This window comes from Myotis daubentonii, chromosome 1, assembly GCF_963259705.1.
Source record: "Myotis daubentonii chromosome 1, mMyoDau2.1, whole genome shotgun sequence".
NCBI classification, from domain to species: domain Eukaryota; kingdom Metazoa; phylum Chordata; class Mammalia; order Chiroptera; family Vespertilionidae; genus Myotis; species Myotis daubentonii.
Window position 1 is genome coordinate 219,580,315 of NC_081840.1, and position 18,551 is coordinate 219,598,865.

At 46.8% G+C, this 18,551-nt stretch overlaps 1 protein-coding gene across 1 annotated transcript; it reads right to left on the reverse strand.

Moving 5' to 3' along the window:
* Positions 1 to 2,937: 2,937 nt before the first annotated feature.
* On the reverse strand, positions 2,938 to 8,481 carry SOD3 (superoxide dismutase 3). Its single transcript, XM_059674297.1, has 3 exons — positions 8,401 to 8,481; positions 7,964 to 8,109; positions 2,938 to 4,249 (listed from the first exon to the last, which is right to left on the reverse strand). The coding sequence occupies exons 1-3, from the start codon at positions 8,464 to 8,466 to the stop codon at positions 3,514 to 3,516; spliced, it is 948 nt and encodes a 315-aa protein (XP_059530280.1). The 5' UTR covers positions 8,467 to 8,481; the 3' UTR covers positions 2,938 to 3,513.
* Between the last annotated feature and the right edge of the window lie 10,070 nt (positions 8,482 to 18,551).

Sequence of the window (18,551 nt, forward strand, 5' to 3'; positions counted from 1 at the left end):
TCAGTTCATTTATTTCCTGCAATCTTTCAAGTTGATCCAAGTACTCACTGATTTGCTCTATTTTCTCACATTTTCAGTATTTCTGTATATAAATATATATATATATATATATATATATATATATATATGCACTGAAAAGCCCAGCTCAGAAAAATTCACTGCAATTCTGAGAAAAAGCTTATCCTAAACATCTAAAGATAGCATTTCTAATTATTGTCTACATTGTGTTTAAACTGTGCAAACTTGAGCATTCTTCTCACTTTACCAGCTGTGTCTAGGTAGAGTCATGACATCAAATGCTTCTAATTTTACAAAAAGAAATCAAAACAAGTGTGTGTGTTGAAGTCTCGGTGACAAATTCGAACCCTGTGAGTCAAACAGGCAAGCTGATTAGCAAGCTGGCTGGGAAGTCAACACAGCAAATGTAAAGAGATTAACAAAACAGACCCATAAGGGGAGAGGCTAAAAATAGCCTCCAGGGGCCAAGTGGGGGCCAAAGGACAGGTTTGGTGGCAGGTTCTGGGCCAAAAGCAAATGCCTGCCTTTCTGGCCCACCATCTGTCCCTCATCTCCGATCCCCGCCCCACAAGAGCTGGGATCCCAGAGTTTCTCTTCTAACAAACCTGAGAGGTGGCACCCTTTCCTTTACTTGAACCTTTCCCGTGGTGTGGCACTCAGTACCTCACAAGGGAGTCCAATACATGAGGAGTAGCTATTTTTCTAACCGTAGCCAGGGTTATTAATTAGACATTTAATAGATCCTGAGGTCTTCACGGGATGCTCTACAGCAGTGGGTCTCAACCTGTGGGTCGCCAATCTGTGGGTCGCGACCCCTTTGGGGGTCAAACAACCCTTTCACAGGGCTCGCCTAAGACCATCAGAAAACACATATATAATTACATATTGTTTTTGTGATTAATCACTATGCTTTAATTATGTTCAATTTGTAACAATGAAAATACATCCTGCATATCAGATATTTAGATCATGATTCATAACAGTAGCAACATTACAGTTATGAAATAGCAACAGAAATAATTTTATGGTTGGAGGTCACCACAACATGAGGAACTGTATTAAAGGGTCGTGGCATTAGGAAGGTTGAGAACCACTGCTCTACAGCTTTCCTGAATAATACTTGATTTAATCCTCACAAGGATCCAACAGGATAGTTTTATTTTACAGATGAGGAAAGCCCGGCCCAAAGAGGTGCAGTGACTTGCTCAGGTCACACAGCGTGTGAGTATGGCAGAGTCGGGGTTCCAAACAGGCTTTTCTAGTTGAGCCCGAGCCATCGACCATCACACTCCATGCGTTCCTTCGCCCTGGCAGGGGACTGTAATTTGCCCTTGTATCAGTTCCTCTCTGTTTCTTGGCTCTGGAGCCCCATGGAATAGTGTATCAATTCCATTCCCATTAATGGACAGAACAGAAAGGAGTAGGTCTGCTGGGGTCTCTCCTCTGTCTGAGGGGCTGAGGGTAGTGAAGCGAGAAACTAAGAACAGAAGGTGCTATGGTCTGAATGTGCCCCCCCCCCGCCCCAAAATAAATATGTTGAAATGCTAACCCTCAAAGATGATGGTAGTAGGAGGTGGAGCCTTTGGGAGATGCCAAAATTATGAGAGAGATTAGTGCCTAAAGGATTCCAGAGAGATCCCTTGCACCTTCCACCATGTGAGGATGCAGCAAAAAAGCACTTGCTGTGAACCCCAAAAAAGTCTCTAACCCGGTCATGCTGGTGCCATGATCTTGGACCTCCAGCCTCCAGGAGTGTGAAAAATAAATTCCTGTTGTTTCTAAGTTATATGGTGGGGTGTGTGTGTGTGTGTGTGTGTGTGTGTGTGTGTGTGATAGCAGCCCAAACAGAGGAAGACAGAAGGTAAGTGGTGAAAAGCACCAGTCTCCTTCTGAAAAATAAACCCAAACCTCCTGGGTGATCCTGAATTAACCTTTAATCTGGCAGCAGAGTCAAAGATGACGTGTCTGGCATTTTATCCCTCTGTAATTGCTGCCTGATCAACTTTTAATTGTGGGGATAGGTGAGCCCATCTCTTTGAGATCAGGATATTTAAAGACCCGGTTTGGTCATCCCCTGTCAGTGCTGACCTGTAGAGTTCAAGTTCAGGTTTCAAACCAGTGAGAACCAGTTGGGGGAGCAGAGTCACCGGACAAGGATAGCTTTTCTCCCCAATCGTCCCTTGGGTTCAGAGGAAGAACTTCCAATGACAAGTTAGTCCTGGTAAGAGGCAAAAATAACCACTGGGGGTGGGTTTCTGGCTAAGGTTCAGTTTGACTCACTGTTTTAAGAGTCGGGGAGACATAGAAGCTTCCTCCAACTAACCAGGGTGCCAACACCACGGCTGGGACATGGGTCTACACCAGGAGGCTGGAAAGTTATTATGAGAACTTTTGTTCAGTAAATGAAGGTGGATACGCAAGACTGATCTAGTCTGCGTGTAGACTGTGATTTTCAAAAAGAGGCTGAAACGCCAAGTTTCGAATTAAAACCAGCCGCCTTCGGGCTCCGTTGCTTCCAAGTGCCTTTGTGTGGAGAAGAGCATCGTCCTGGTTGTGCAGAGGCCGGCAATGCTGTCTGCCAGCACAACCCCCTGTAACTTGCCCAGTGACTTGGCTTCACTGGCCCGGCCTCAGCCGCCTTGGAAATGGACCTCATGCCGCACGGATTTCAACTCCCGTGTCGGAAACACCGGCAGCCTACTGCAAACAGATTTCCTTCTCTCCGGTTGGGTTCCACCGCTCCGGGATGAAGCCCAGAAAATGGCATTTTCCTCTCTCACTTCCCACAACAAGCCTTGCCGGTGGAATTGGGACGAGGGGAAGAAGAAGTCCTACAGGGGTTTTGGAAATATCTTTGCTACTTTCAAATAGTCACTGAGCCCGGGAGAGAAGCCTCAAACAAAGCAACCGAAGCCCTGATGCAGTACTGAGCTGCTGCGTTTTTAATGTGCAACGTGAAGATTGCCAGACCCCCCAAAGGGTATCTCTCCGCAGGGTGGCGAGAAATAGCCCAAAGCTCCTTCCGGCAGGCAGCGCGGCTGGCAGGGCCACGCATTGGCGGTGGGTGGGGAGGTGGGGACTCTAGGCAACCCCAGGACAGGCCTCAGAGAGCCTGGCAGAACCTAGGAGGTGGAGGAGTTGGGGGGGAGGCGTGTCCTGAGGGCATAGAGGTATCTCAGGGCTCCTGGGGTGAGGGCAGGGGTGACAGGGTAGAAAAGGACCTCAGGAGTCTAGGAGGCCCTCGGGGTAGATGGAGTATATGGTAAATGGAGGGGCGTACCTCTGGGGGTTCTTAGAGTTCAGGGTGAGGGTGTTCCGAAGGGGGGGGGGCTACCCTTTGGATGGAGGGGGGTGTCTCAGCATGCCTGACTGGAATCTCAGGGTACAGAGTGTCTCTGGAAAAAGAGGGAGGGTCTTGGGGCACATGGAGGGGATCTCGGGGGGCTGGGAGGGGTGTCAGGGCACCCGCACGGAGGGGCGGGCGGACAGGCGCGCTCAGGCCGCCTTGCTCTCCTGCCGCCGCTTCTTGCGCTCCTTGCGCTGCTGGTGCTCCTGCGCCAGGCGCTCCCAGTGCTCGGGCCCGCACAGCCCCACCACGCAGCAGGCCAGCCGGCGCCCCGCGTTGCCGTTCTGCACGCTGGCCGCGTTGCCCCCGAGCCCCAGGTCGTCCTCGCCCTCGTGCACCACCACGGCGCGGCCCACGATGGAGTGCGGGCCGCTGAGCGAGGCGGCCAGGCCGGGCCGGTACCTCCAGAGGCTGCCGCCGCGCACGGCGAAGTTGCCGAAGTCGCCCGGGTGCTGCGGGTGCGGCACGCCCAGCGGGTTGTAGTGCGGCCCGGTGGCCTCGCAGCCCGGCATCAGGTCCCCGAAGTGGTGCACGTGGATGGCGCGGCAGGACGTGTTGGGCTCCGTGGGGAAGCCCTTCAGATCGAAGTAGGCATCGAGCCGGCCCCCGGGCGCCAGCTGCCGGAACAGCACCAGGCCGGTCACCTGGGGCTCCGCGGCGTCCAGACTGGCTGACGGCTGCACATGGCAGGCCGCGTAGAGCGTGGTGGCCTCCCGCCGCCGCCGGACCATCTCCTCCCCGGTCTCCATCACTATGGCGCGCAGGTCTCGGTTCGGCTCCTCTGGGCCCCCGAAGCTGGCATCGGAGCCCACCGAGGCGCCCGAGGCGCAGGCCACCAGGAACCAGCAGGCACAGAGCAGCGCCAGCATGGCTGGACTCCGGCACCTGCGGGCACCCCGGGGGTGGGGGTGAAGTGAGGCTTAGTCAGTAGAGACAGGGAATCTCAGGGAACACAAGTCTTTGGGTCCAACCCATCCCCAGCAAGACACGTCCTTGTCCAATCGTTCTTTCAGCCCTTATTTCTCCAGGTCCAGAAACTGGGCTTATAAACACGAATGGCACGAAAATCTCAAGAAACTAACTCATAGGAATCTTTCTGAGCCACGAATCTGATCATGGTTCGCCCAAGCCCTAGCTTCCTGGGTGGGGAGTCTCAGGGCAGGTGGGAGAGGACCTCGGGGCCATGAGAGGGAAGCTCGTGGTCCTTCCAGACGCCTCTCCGCGTGCATCTCCCCGCCCTGCCACTCTAAGCATCCCCCTTGCAGGCCTTCCTAAGACTTGCTGCCCCTGCCTCTGGTCCTTGGCCCTGTGGTGCCCTCTCTCTGAAGTGCCCTGTCCCCCTTCTCAACCAGGTTGGTAGATGTGAAGACAGAAACTCTGTTTTACTCATCAGTGCCCCGAGCGCCTGGGCCTGTACTGGCAGTGGGAAACCTTTAATAGGTGATTGTTGAATGAAGAGTTCACTGAGGGACAGACATGTCACCCAATCATTCCAGCTTCATCCTGTGATTAAAGATGGAGCGGGGTGCTAGGGATGGGTGGAGGAAGCAGTGACCATGTCCCTGAGGAACTCCGGGAAGGCTTTCCGGAGGAGGTGGTTTGTGAGCTGGGTTCTACAAGACAAGTAGGAGTTTTTCAGCCAAGCCAGGTTGAAAGCTCATTTCATGCAGATGGCACAACATGGCATGTTCACACGCTGTGAAAGGACACTGTTTGGGGGGAGGGAGGGCGGACAGGAGGGGGAATCAGTGTGGCTGGAACATGACTGGTGCCACCGGGGAGAAGTCGAAGCTCCAGGGTGAACTTTGAGCCAGGGATTGAGGGGGTGGATTTGCTGTGCTGATCGTGGATATTAGCTGGGAGGCTTGTGTGGATGGAAGTTTTTGAGCAGAAAAGTGGGTGATGAGATAGCCTTTAGCTCATTAAGTCTGGCAGGAGGAAGGATGTGGGGTGGACTTCAGGGGAGAAGAAATGGGAATAGCCTAGGGAGAGATGGAGACACAGAGAAGGAGAAACAGATAGTCAGAGGGCGATGCGTTAGGAAGCTGTTGCAGCAGCAATGAAGGCTTTTTCCAAGGTGGAGGCAGCAGAGGTAGAGGGGACACGGGTTGCGGAGACACCGTGGGGAACCCTGTGGGGAAGGAGGGGGAGAAGGTGAGGATGACTGAGTTCCCAGGGGAGACTGGGTGCCTGGAGAGTGGTCAAAGGCCATGAGGAGAGAGGGGAAGATGCTGGGGAGTGCCCAGGTGGGATGTTTAACAGAGGCCTGGAAATGCAAGTGTGGCTCGAGGAAGCAGCAGCGCCACAGGGAAGAGCTCTCAGGATTGGCTGCACTTGAGATTTTGGCTCTTAAACACCAGAGGCCTGCGCTCCACCCTAAGAAAATCTGATCCCATGGGTCGGGATTGTCTTTTTTTAAAAACAAAACAAAACAAAAAAAAAACTCCATCAAAGATTCTGGGACCCAGCCAGGGACTTTTAGAGTCAGACACAGATTCAAATCCCAATCCAAACCACTGTGACATCATCAGGAAGGTCTGACTCTGTCTTAGCTACTTGAAAATAAGCCCAGTGATACCAGCGAGGGTCCCGGTTAAGTATTAAACAAGATACTATATTCCAGGCTCCTTTCACATGTTTAAGTCTGCCCTCAGGGGTCACTGCTGCCTCCCAAAAACTGGTTTGAGGGTCAGCTGCACTTCCAAAGGCCTTCTCCAACCCCAGAGCAAGCGTCGTTGTAAAAGCCAACGCCAGGGTTGAGTATTGATTCTTTCAACAATCATTACAGAAAGGTGGTCTGGTAGGGTGATGAAGAGAATGGATTCTGAGCCCTGGCCAGGTGGTTCAGTTGGTTGCAGCATCGACCCAGGCACCAAGGGTTTTGATTCCCAGTCAGGGCACATGCCTAGCTTTCAGATTTGATCCCCGGTCAGGGCGAGTACGGGAAGGAACCTATCGATGTTTCTCTCTCACATCGCTGTTTCTCCCCCCACCCCCCACCCCTACCCCCCTTCCTCTCTCTCTCAAATCAATTTTTTAAAACAACCCAAAAAGTGTCCTTGGGTGAGGAGTAAAAAATAATAATAATAGATTCTGAAGCTCCCTGCTTAGGCCTGAAACTGACTCTGCCCTGCGCTCACTAAGGGTTCGCTGTTACTGTTATTTTTGTTGCAGAGCAGCGGAGTGGCTGGACTGCAATCTCTAACCCGGCCCCACCTCCTCTCTGAGCCTCAGTTTTCTTAATCCGCAATTAGGGATAATTACACTTCCCTTTGGGCTTTGCTGTGACACTCAGAAGAGACCATTAGAATTGCTAACATACATTGAACATACGTGCCAGGCACTGTTAAAAGCAGTTGACCCGTGTCAATTCATGTGAGCCTCACAAGAACTCTGTGGGGCGGGTGGTATTGCGTTCCCCATTTTGAAGCATGGGGAAGCTGAGGCACAGAGAGGCGAGTGTGTTGTCCAAGGTTACACATTCAGTAACAGTGGAGGACAAGATTGGAAAGCGTGTGGTCTGCTCTGAGCCCCTGGCTTAGACCCCACACTGCACAGCTCTCATTGAAGGCACTGAGCTCAGAGTGGGGACCTAGAAAGTTCTCCGTGAATGGAGAACTTTCTAGGTCCCCAGCTCTTTTCTCAGGGGTCAGAGACAAACCGCGGATAGAGATTTCAGGCCCAACAGATGAGAGCTGATACCGAAGCCGGGGGCAGAGGATCCCAGGAAAGGCTCCACGAAGGACTGGCAGGTGAGGAGGAAAGCCCAGAAAGTGACATCAAGAGATCCACCTCTGACATGGCCTGGTGTGCCATAGCCCGGGAAGTGACTGCGGCCTTGGGACCCTTCCTGCCAGGCCTCAGCCTCAACTCTGCATCACCTGGGACCGACCCCTCCCTCTGAGCAGTCCTACCCGCTAGGAGGGCTCTGCCAACCGGCAAGTTCTTCCTTAAAAGCATAGAGCACAAACAGACCGTTCTCTCCCCCGAGAACACTTGGCTAATAATTAACAGGTTATGGAGATGTTTTCCTCTTAACAAAAGAAAATTTGTCCTGAACGCCAGACAAGCCCTGACTCCTGGTTTCTTAGGTCTTCCTCTTCTGTCCCTGAGGCCAGCTCCCACCAGGCTCAGCCTTCCGACACAGTCTCCCCCTTCATTTGAACTGTGGGTGACCAACTGGTTTTTCAGGACTTGGTCTGGGGGGACAAGATAATGCCGTGCCTCACTCCTAGAAGAAGCCTGGCTGGGAGCCTGAGTCACCTCCCCCAGGCAGGTGGCTTTTTCTCAGTTGCTCCCGCCACCCAACACCCAGAGAGAGCAGCCTTGCTCCCTCCAGACTGATCTTTTCTAGCACTGACGTCCTCTCGGTCCGGCCCTGGCAGGTCCAAAGGAGAACAGCTCTTTCCCCCACTTGCCTTCCTCACCCCTCACCCCAGCTCCCGGTTCATCCCCTCGGAGCAGCCAGCCTGTCACTGTTTCTGTCTCAAGAAGATGATCAAATACTTTCCCAAGAGGAGGCCTGATGCCTCACCCCGGTTTAAACTCCTAATAGTCGCACTCCGAGAAGAACGAAACGAACCTCAACTTGGCACCTACCTTTCCAGCCCTTCCAAGAGCGTTTCCCTGCCAGAGGAGTGGAGAGCAGCACCCTGCAGACGGTCTGGTCCCTGGAATGCGGGCTGACTCCCGAGGCTGGGCTGTTTGTGGGTGTGCCGGAAAGCCAGCCCGTGGGAGTGGTCACCCTGAGGAAAGAAGGTCATTGGGTGGTTGGGGAGGGAAAGCAGGCCAAGCTGGCCCTAGTGGAATTGCCTCACCTCCTTCTCCTCTGTTCCTTCCTCCCCTAACTCCTCCCCAGCCCTAGGTTTCCCCGGCCAAGTATTCCTTGTCAATGACCTCTGGCGGTTTGTACAGACATAGCCACTGACCTTCAGCACAGCAGCAGCAGGGGAATGAAAATGAGACCAAAAATAGCCTGTTTGGAAAGGTGTACAATGGTTTCTTTAATGAGAGGCCCTTTGCTCTCTCCCAATTACCTTAGCTATTGACTCATTTTTGCTGGAGGCTCCCACGATGGAAATGGGCACCTGACAGATATGCATGATGTTTCTCAGAGTCAGGCCACCCCACCTGAGAGCTGAGACTCAGGTGTGGCCGCACAGGTGGCAGAGTCCCAGCTGTGTCCCGTCCTTGCGATGGGCTCCTGGACCAGCGAGCTCTCTGTGCCTCCCTTTCTTCATCTGCGTAGGTGAAATGGGGACATCACGCTAACCAGTACCATCGCCATCAGCGTTGCTGTCGCTTTGTTAGAGACGTTATGGAGTATGGCGTCTGCGTGAACCTTGAGCCCATCCCCTCCCCAGCGGCCTTTCTTCCTTTGCTGCTGTGATCTTTCCTCAATCATAGGGCTTTTCCAGAAATAGAAGCTTTTCTTCCCCAGAAAAGCTCACATGGGAAAAGGCAGCTGGCCTGACAGCCTGTGTGTCCTCCAGCCTTCCTTCCACAAGCGCTTAGTGGGTGCTCACTGCACCCCAGGTACTGCGCAGTGTGCCAGGTGTCCAAAGCAGCAGGCGTCCCTGCCCTCGGGGGATGCACCTCTAGGGGGCGTGGGGAGGGGGCGGAAACAGCAGTGTCAACAGGTCGGTCCAGTACAGAGTGGGGAGTGCAGCTGGGGAGGGATGGACAGGGCCCCTAGAGACCCAAACACTAGTCCTGGCCCCAGGAAAACTGGTTCCACATTCGGACTCTGGCCCCACCCAGGCTGAGTGAATCAGTTGCCAGCAGGCGCTTCCTGGAATCATCTTTTAAAAAGCTGGTCATTCTAGTGAGCGGCCAAGTCTGAGAACCACTACTTGGCAGGAAGAACTTGAACTAAAGATCTTTGGCCGGGACAGCCAGTCCAGATGATAACATGGAAACTTCTGGGAACTCAGGGCTCTAGCCCGCGGCCCCGCCATCCACCCTCAGGCTCCCGGGAACTCCTCAGCTCAGCCCCTGCCGCTCCGCATTCTGCTGCTGGGTGTAGTGTCCTTGGCTATGGACTTTCCAGAGTTCCAGCCGCCACTTCCCACCCCGCCCCACTACACAATGTTCTGGTTTCTCATAGGGAACCTTTCATCCGTTTTTTTACTCTGTATTTTCATTCAGTTCTTGAAATAATAATAATTATGTAAATTCACAATTTCTTCATCGAATGGTGCTTTCTTCATTTAATCTGATTTTCTTTCTTTTAAGGTCCAAGAAAGATCTCCATATGGACTTCTAGAACTGGTGTTAAACTCCAGACTCTTTCATCTTTAGGGCCTTCTAGGGGACATTCACCCTGACCCTAGCAACATCCAATTCCCCTTCCTTTGGCAATAGCACCCCAATTTCCTTCTTGGAAACCATTGCACTTTCAGGCAATCCAGGGGGTACTGACTCCACCCCTTGCTCCCGAGGTGGGTTCATGTCAGGGTTGCATTGGTTCCTAGATAATCCATTCAGAGCTAAGGAGATGCATTGACACTTTTGCTGGGACTGTTGGGAGAGAGGAATCCTCTCTTTCCCCCTGGACTTGAAACTGGAGGAGAAAGAAGGACGATATTGCTGCCACCTTGCCCCATAAGGGAGAACCTGTCTGAGGAGAGGGCCAATGTGGAGGGGAGCAGAATAAAAGTAAAGTGAAGTCTAGACCCAACAGCAGTGTTTGAGCCCCTGGATCTCGCCATGCCTGAAGCTCTAACTCTTCATTATAAGGAACAATACATTTTTATTTTGTTTAAGTTGTTTGGATTGGGTTTTCTGTACTTGAACTGAATACTTTATAAAACACTTCCTCATATGAAATGCTATTCAATGCCTTCAGTGATTGTGTGGAATGGCTATTCATTTGCTTACTATGTAGACAAGGAAATAAAGTTCACAGAGAGTAAGTAATGGGCCCAAAGTTGCAGAACTAGGAAATAGCAAAGTTGAGATTTCAACTCAAGACTCTCTGATTCCTAATCATTACACTTCACTACCTCCCAGGTTAAAGGAGAAAGAAAAGTTAGAAACAAAACATGAATCTGCATGGCGTAGTTATCTCTGTAACATCAGTGCCTGCCCTGCACTCGAGACATAGAAATGTTGATATCTAAACCAACTCATGCCCCACCCTGTACAACATAAAACTAAGAGAGCCTTGGCAAGCAGCCGTATTAGGAGATGCAGATGTACTCATATCTGCAGGGTGGGGCAAAAGTAGGTTTACAGCTCTGAGAATGCAAAACAGAGTTTATTCTTGTATTATTACTTATTCATTATTGTGTTATTTTCTATATGAACCACTGTAAACCCACTTTTGCCCCACCCTGTACATAGAAGAAATCTCTGCTAGAGGACTATGTTCTTCTTTTACACAGAAACTAGAGGCTCAGTGAATAAAATTTGTTTTGTGCGGGCGAGGGGGGGTGGGGAGGAGGGACGTCCCTCAGCCTGGCCTGCACCCTCTCCACTCTGGTACCCTTTGGGGGATGTCCGACTGCCTGTTTAAGCCCGATCCTCCAGGCAGTCGGACATTTCTCTCACAATCCGGGACTGCTAGCTCCTAACCACTTGCCTGCCTGCCTGCCTGATTGCCCCTAACCACTTCTGTCTTCCAATTTGATTGCCCCTGCCGGCCTGATTGATGCCTAACTGCTCCCCTGCCAGCCTGGTTGCCCCTAACTGCCCTCCCCTGAAGGTCTGGTTGCCTCCAACTGCCCTCCCCTGCTGGCCCAATCACCCCCAACCACTCTCCCCTGCCAGCCTGATTGCCCACAACTGCCCTCCCCTGCTGGCCATCTCATGGCGGTCATCTTGTGGTGACATCGCGCGAGGGCATCACGAGAGGGCATGGCACCACCTAGGCTTTTATTATATAGGATACCAGTTGTAAATAGCTTCTCTCACACAGTGTCCAGAAAACCAAAAGAGTGAAAGTCCATCAGGAAGTAAGTGGTTACCATGAGGAGAAAAAATTTAAAAACAACAATTAGGGTTCCAGGCTGTCTCCCTAAAAGGCTGTTCTGTGTCATGACAGCCTACCCAACCAGAGCCCTTCAGACATGCCCCAGGAAAACTTCGAGGGTGTCTTAACTGTCTAAGGTTCTTCCAGAAACCACTGGGGGAGGGAATGGAACCAGGTAACTGCATAATTCAATCTTGGATCCTCTCATTTTGTCCAAAACATATTTGGTTAATCTGGTGGGGGGGGAGGGGAAGAGAGAGCCTTGTTGGCAAGGTGGGCAGGAAGGAAAAGGGCATCATTCTTATTAATAATAATAAAGTGATAACATCGAACATTTATTAAGTGCTGCTTGTGTGCCAGGCACTTATTAAGCAATTTACAGGCACCTTTTCATCCATGTTAATGGCACTGCTCCTCAATGAAAAAGACAGATTGCATTCTGTGTCCACGTCACATTCTGGCAAGTGTCCTTCTCACATCACCCTTCCATTCAAGTGTCTGGACAATGCGTTTGAATCAAAAAGTAATGAACACCAGTCAGAACCAGGAGTTTCTCAACTAGGTCCACTTGGCTGACCATGTGAGAACAATGACCAAAGTTTGGACACAAAAGCAATGCCTTTTCTGACCAGAAGGTGAGTGTGTGCAAAGCATTCTCAGGAAAATACAGAGTGAAATCCTTCTTGGCTAAGTGTTCATGGACCCTGACCCTGCCTCCAGGTCTGCTTTCTGGCTGGACCTGTGAGAGGAAACTCAAGTCATTCGAGAGCAAGATGCAGTATGAGTAACTCAAAAGCATATCCAAGGTGGTACTGATTTCCTCAAAATAACTGCACAGTACTTTCTGCTTGGAATAAGAGAAGCCTTTTCCAGCCTACTCATGTTTATTTAAAAATACGGCCAGTGTGGCTCAGTGGTTGAGCAACAACCTAGGAACCAGGAGGTCATTTCGATTCCCGGTCAGGACACATACCCGGGTTGTGGGCTCGATCCCCAATGTGGGGCGTGCAGGAGACAGCCGATCAATGATTCTCATTCATCATTGATGTTTCTATCTCTCTCTCCCTCTCCTTTCCTCTCTGAAATAAATAAAAATATATTTTAAAATGTATATATATTTGTTGAACCCACAGCCTACATCTACCCATCTTCTTGCTGTCTCCCACTGCAGAAGCTGGAAAGCTATTGGCCACCTCTTCACCTTCCCCCTGTTGACCCCTCACACACACACCCTGCAACCTCACCATAATGAAGAAATACTATCCCCACTCAGCCAGCTTGGCCCAGTCCCTTGCCTGCACAGCCCCATCATGGCCAAACGAACAGAAAACATGGGCAGGAACACCTCAGGGAATGTGTGGAAAATGCACAAACCTCACAACATGTGGAGAACAGAATGTAGGGACAAGGTGATAGAACTTCTCTAGTCCTAGGTTTATAGAAAATCGTTGCTGAAAGAAATTACAGAGGAAGGAGAGGTCTTATGATTCAGTCTCCATTTTAGAAAATGAATTAGGATGTGTAAGTGCTAACAGGATTCCAAAGCTTCAGATTCTAGGCCCAGGGGAGGAAATTGTCAGGAAAGCAGCCATGGGCCTCACTCAGAAAATGAATGCCATATGGCTCTGGCCACTGTTAAATGATGTCTAAATGGAATGGGTGACCATCTTCATCACAGACTCCAAACCATAGTCACCCACTGCGTCCTCCCAGATGGTAAAGCCACAGGACAGCAGTATCTGGAAGATTTGAAGGTTCTGTGTTATGGCCCTACTAGTATATTCTGGATTTCATTTCACAGAATGTTGGCACAATCTTCCAAAGCGATCAAGCTCCTCCCAGTGCTCTGGGCTCTGGCCCAGCTGTGCAGGGCAACATCTTGCTGTTCCTGGAGAGAATGCAGGAGTAGGGTTGGGTCTCAGGCCACGCTCCTGAGAGTGGGGACGGAACAGGAGCTGCTGGCACCCCCAGCTGGGGATTGAGGCATGGAACTTCTGTCCATCTCAGCATAAGAAATGTTCACACTGGTCTTTTTCTACACAACTATTACACGAGGAGCAGACGTTTATTTCTTATTGGTCTGTTGCCTTCAAAAGCCAGAAGAGATGGAAGCTAACTATTGGCTCAACAATTTGATTTTACTCATAGAGATGTACTTGAATAACCAGAGTACTGTTCTGAATCGGTATTATTGACCAGGATAAAGTTAAATCTGCATTCATGAGCATATATGCATTATATAAACACTAGTATAGACTTGAATTTTTTTTTAAAAAAAATGCATTTACAAGAGAGAACAGCCATTTGTAAAAGAAATGCCTGTGTATGGGCTGAAACCATTGTCTCTTTTTTAAAATACTAATCCTCAACGTTAGATAATCTCAAACAGAACTTGAACATTTGCTACAACAGAAATTGAAGCTCAAATGTCTATGGAGGCCAAGCAGGTAACATAATGAATAAAGTGGGCCAGGTATACATCGTCTCCTTTTTGTCTGAACAGACAGCCTTTTATCTAGCTTTTGTCTTCCCATGTAATGGGGATATTTACCCAAAGAAATATTTGTCTTCAATGAAAAGAACAACAGCCCATTGAAAAATGGTAATTCAGCCCCAGTGCCTGGGAGACGATAGAGAAGAGTGGGAACTGGAGAGATCATGCCAAATCTATAGGGGGCATCAGCTGTTCAACAGGATGTTGCCATGTAGGAATATAGCCTTTTATTCCCAGATCTTCTATTTCTCAAGAGAGGCCAGGATGAAAAAATATTTACCATGCAAACAGTTAAGCATAAGATGAGCATGACTATATTAATATCAGATAAAGTAGATATCAAGACAAAGTTTATTAGTGTAGTGTGTGTAGATAGTCACAGCTACTGGACATTTCACAATGATAAAAGCCACATTTATTAGGAAGACAATTATCCTAAACATTTACACACACAATAACAAAGCTTTAGAGCACATTAAATAAAAACGTATAACACTGCAGAGAAAAATAAATCCATAATCATAGTTGCACATTTTTAACAGACCTTCTTATTAATTGATAGAAGAAATAAATAAAATATCAATTAGTACATAGATTATCTGAGAAACGCTATCAACCAACATGACTGAAATATTTTCCCAATGGTTGCAAAATGTATTCTTTTTACATGTTCATGAAATGTTCACCAAAATAGACCATATTCTAGTCTATGCTGATTTCATTAAATTTAAAAAGGTTAAAGCCTATAGGCTATGTTATCTGATTTCAATGAAATAAAAATAGAAATCAATAATGAGATATATAGAAAACCCCAAATATATGAAAATTAAATAATGCACAGTAAGTAATCCATGAGTCTAAAAAGAAACCATAAGGGAATTAGAAAATATTTCTAAGTAAATCATAATGAAAACAGCATATCAAAATTTGTGGGATGCAGCCAAAGCAGTTATTAGGAGAAAATATATAACTTTAAGTGCCTATATTTTTTAAAAAGAAAGCTTTAAATGTTAAGAAGCTAGAAAAATAACAGCAAATTAAATCTAATGTAAGTAGAAATAATAATAATAATAATAATAATAATAATAATAATAATTTAAAAATATAAACCACTGAGATTTAAAACAGATAAACATTACAGAAAGTCTGAGAAGCCAATAGTGGATTCTTTGGAAAGATTAAAAATCTGATAAAGCTCTAGCAAGACTACTTTAAAATTCCAAATTACCAATATAAAAAATGAAAGAGGGCATAACACTCATATTCTATAGCTTCAAGAGGATAAGTAAATATTTTAAACAAATTTATGTTTATAAATTCAATAACTGAGATAAGACGGAAAGCATATCTTATTAAAATTGACACAGGAAAATAGTTTAAATAGCCCTACATTTTTTAAAGTTAATTTTGTAACTTAAATAATCCTTACCACAAAAAATGTGTAGGGCCAAATGGTGATTTGGGCCTGGTGATTTATATCAAATAGTTATCAGATATTTAAGAAAGAAGTAATGCCAACTTTCTACAAACTCAGAAAATTGAGGAGAAAATTCTTCTCAACTCATTTTGAGGCTAGTGTAACCCTGAAACAAAAATATTGACAGACCAATGTCTCTCATAAACATAGAGAAAATTTCCTCAACAAAATATTAGCAAAATAAATCCAGAAAATATATCATATGGAAAATATATCATGAACAAGTAGAGTTTGTCTCAAAAATGCAACATTTGTTTAACATTTATTTGAAAATTCATTTATGCAACTCACCACATTAACTGAATAAAAAAGAAAAATTTACTCTATTAGAAATTAAAATTGAAAAACGTTTAATTTATTTCAAAGGGACAATAAATTTATTACATGTTAACATAAATATTTTCGTGAAAATAGCTATAATTTTAAAAACAAAAATTACTGGGGAAAAAAGAAGAAAAATCACATGGTTATCTTGATAGATGAAGAAAAAGTATTTGCTAAAATTCAACTCCCATTCATGGTAAAAACTTTTGCAAACTAGTAATAGAAGGAAATTTCCTTAATTTTATTAAAGGCAGCTGTGAAAAACCTTACATGCATAACCTTACATAACAGCATACTTAATAAAAAAAAAATCATTGCTTGCTTTCCACTTAAGATTGGGCATAAAACAAGGATATATGATCTTTCTACTCCAATTCAATGTTGTACTGGCAGTGCTATACAGTGCAGCTATTCAGGAATAAAAAATAATGAAATGCATGAATATCGAGTGGGAAGAAAGTAAACATCATATAAACACCATCTTTGTCTACATAGAAAATTCTAAGAACTATTAAAAAATACTACTATCAACACTAATAAAAGAGAAAAATGGTAATTGGCGTACGAGCTACCCTTTTCATTGGCTAATCAGGGCTATATGCAAATTAACTGCCAACTAAGATTAACTGCCAACAAGATGGCGGTTAATTTGCATATGTAGGCACAATGCAGGGAGGCGAAAGGGAAAGCAGGAAGAAGCCCCCTGCCACTGACAGTGATTGGAAACCTAGGGGGGAGCTAAGAGCTGGGCGGCCCTGGGGCCGCCTTTGCCCTGCCCCCCAGCCATGATCGGAGAATCAGGTGCCTTTGCCACCCTGGCCAGTGATAGCAGGAAGTAGGGGTGGAACCAGCGATGGGAGCTGGGCACGGTCGAAGCTGGCAGTCCCGGGAGCTAGGGGCCCCTTGCCTGGGCCTAAAGCGAAGCCCACGATCGTGGGGCCGCTGCAGCTGTGGGTCCCTGCTGCCCGGGCCGGACGCCTAGGCCAGAGGCGTCAGGCCTGGGCAAGGGGCCGATCCTGCGATTGGAGGGTGATGGGGGTCAACGCCTGAGGGCTCCCAGTATGTGAGAGGGGGCAGGCTGGGCTGAGGGACACTCCCCCCACACACACCCAGTGCATGAATTTCATGCACCGGGCCCCTAGTAAATAATAAGGAAACTTAACAAGGTCACAAAGTAAAAAGTCAGTAAATAAATAGCAATTGTATATTTATACTAGCATAAACAATTGAAATAAAATACCATCTCTACTAATAATGGTAATATGCTAATTAGGGCAGACGTCCTTCTTGACAAAGCCACAGTGGCTGCCCGAGGCTCAGGCAAACTGTGGATGGTGGCTGCCACTGCAAGGGCCCAAGGCTCAGGCAACAAGGGACAGGCCGAGGCTCAGACAAGCCACGGCATCAAGCAGTGGCAGCAGCAGAGGTGTGATGGGGGCATCACCTTCCCCTGAACAGCCAATTGCCTTCCACAGAGGGAGGCCAGACTGCGGCTTAGGCCCGCTCCCTGAGGGGAGCGGGCCTAAGCCATCAGTAGGACATCCCCTGAGGGCTCCCGGACTGTGAGAGGGGGCAGGCCGGGCTGAGGGACCCCCCTCCAGTGCATGAATTTTTGTGCACTGGGCCTCTAGTTTATAATAACACCAAAGAGAATAAAATATTTAGTAATAAGTTTAGGAAAAGATTTTAAGACCTATACACTTAAAATTACAAAATGTACAAAAATAAAAATGTTTGGGGGAGATATTAAAGTACATCTAAATAAATAGAGAGGTATTTTATAAAATTCAATATTGTTAGGATGCAAATTATCTCCTATTTAATGCAATTCTAGTCATAATCCCAGTGGAATTTTTATAGAATTGCTAAAAATAATTTGAAGAGAAAAGTTAGGAGACTTACATTACCAGACTTCAAAATTTATTATAAAAATTTAGTAATCTAGTACCAGGGATAAATATTTGTGATCTCTAAGTAGGCAAAAATTGCTTAATTGAACACAAAAAGCATAAATCATAAGAGAAAAATGGACAAATTGGACTTTATTACAAGTAAAAATGTTTGCTCTTCAAATGAAAATTTTACAAAACTGAAAATACAACCCAAAGACTGGGAGAAATATATTTTTAATATATTTCCAGAATATATAAAGAACTCTTACAACACAATAATAAGATAATGCAATTTTTTAAACGGATCAAAAAAATTAACCAATGCTATATAAAAATGATATACAAATTGCCAATAAACAAATTGGTCATCAGGATAATGGAAAAGAAAACCACAATTGAATATCACTACACATCAATATGCTTGGCTAAAAATAAATATTGACAATATAAATATTGGTGAGGTTGTACAGTAACTAGATTTTATATGTTACTGGTGAGAGTTTAGAATGGCACAACCACTTTGGAAAACTGTTCAGAAGTGCCTTATAGGGTAACATATACACTTAACATGTGACCCAATAATTTCATTCCCAGGGATTTATTTAAGAGAACTGAAAATGAATGTCCACACAAGATTTATACAAGAATATACACACAAGCTCTATTCCTAATAGTTTCACTGGGAACATCACAGATTGTCCATCAGCAGGTAAATACATCATTTGTGTTATAGTCCCACAACTGAACACAATTCAGAAGAAGGAATACACTACTGGTACATACAACAACATGGATGGATCTCAGCAACAGTGCCCTGAGTGAAAGAAGCCAGACACAAAATAGTACATACTACATGACTATTCACATGAAGTTCTAGAACAGGTGAGCTAATCTATTGTCATAGAAATCAGAACAATGGCTTCCTAGGATGAGGTGAAGGGGCATTGGTTGAGGGACCAGGGTGTGTGCTAGAATTAGCTCCAAAGGGAGATGAGAAATCTTTCTGGGATGATGGAAGCGTTTTATAC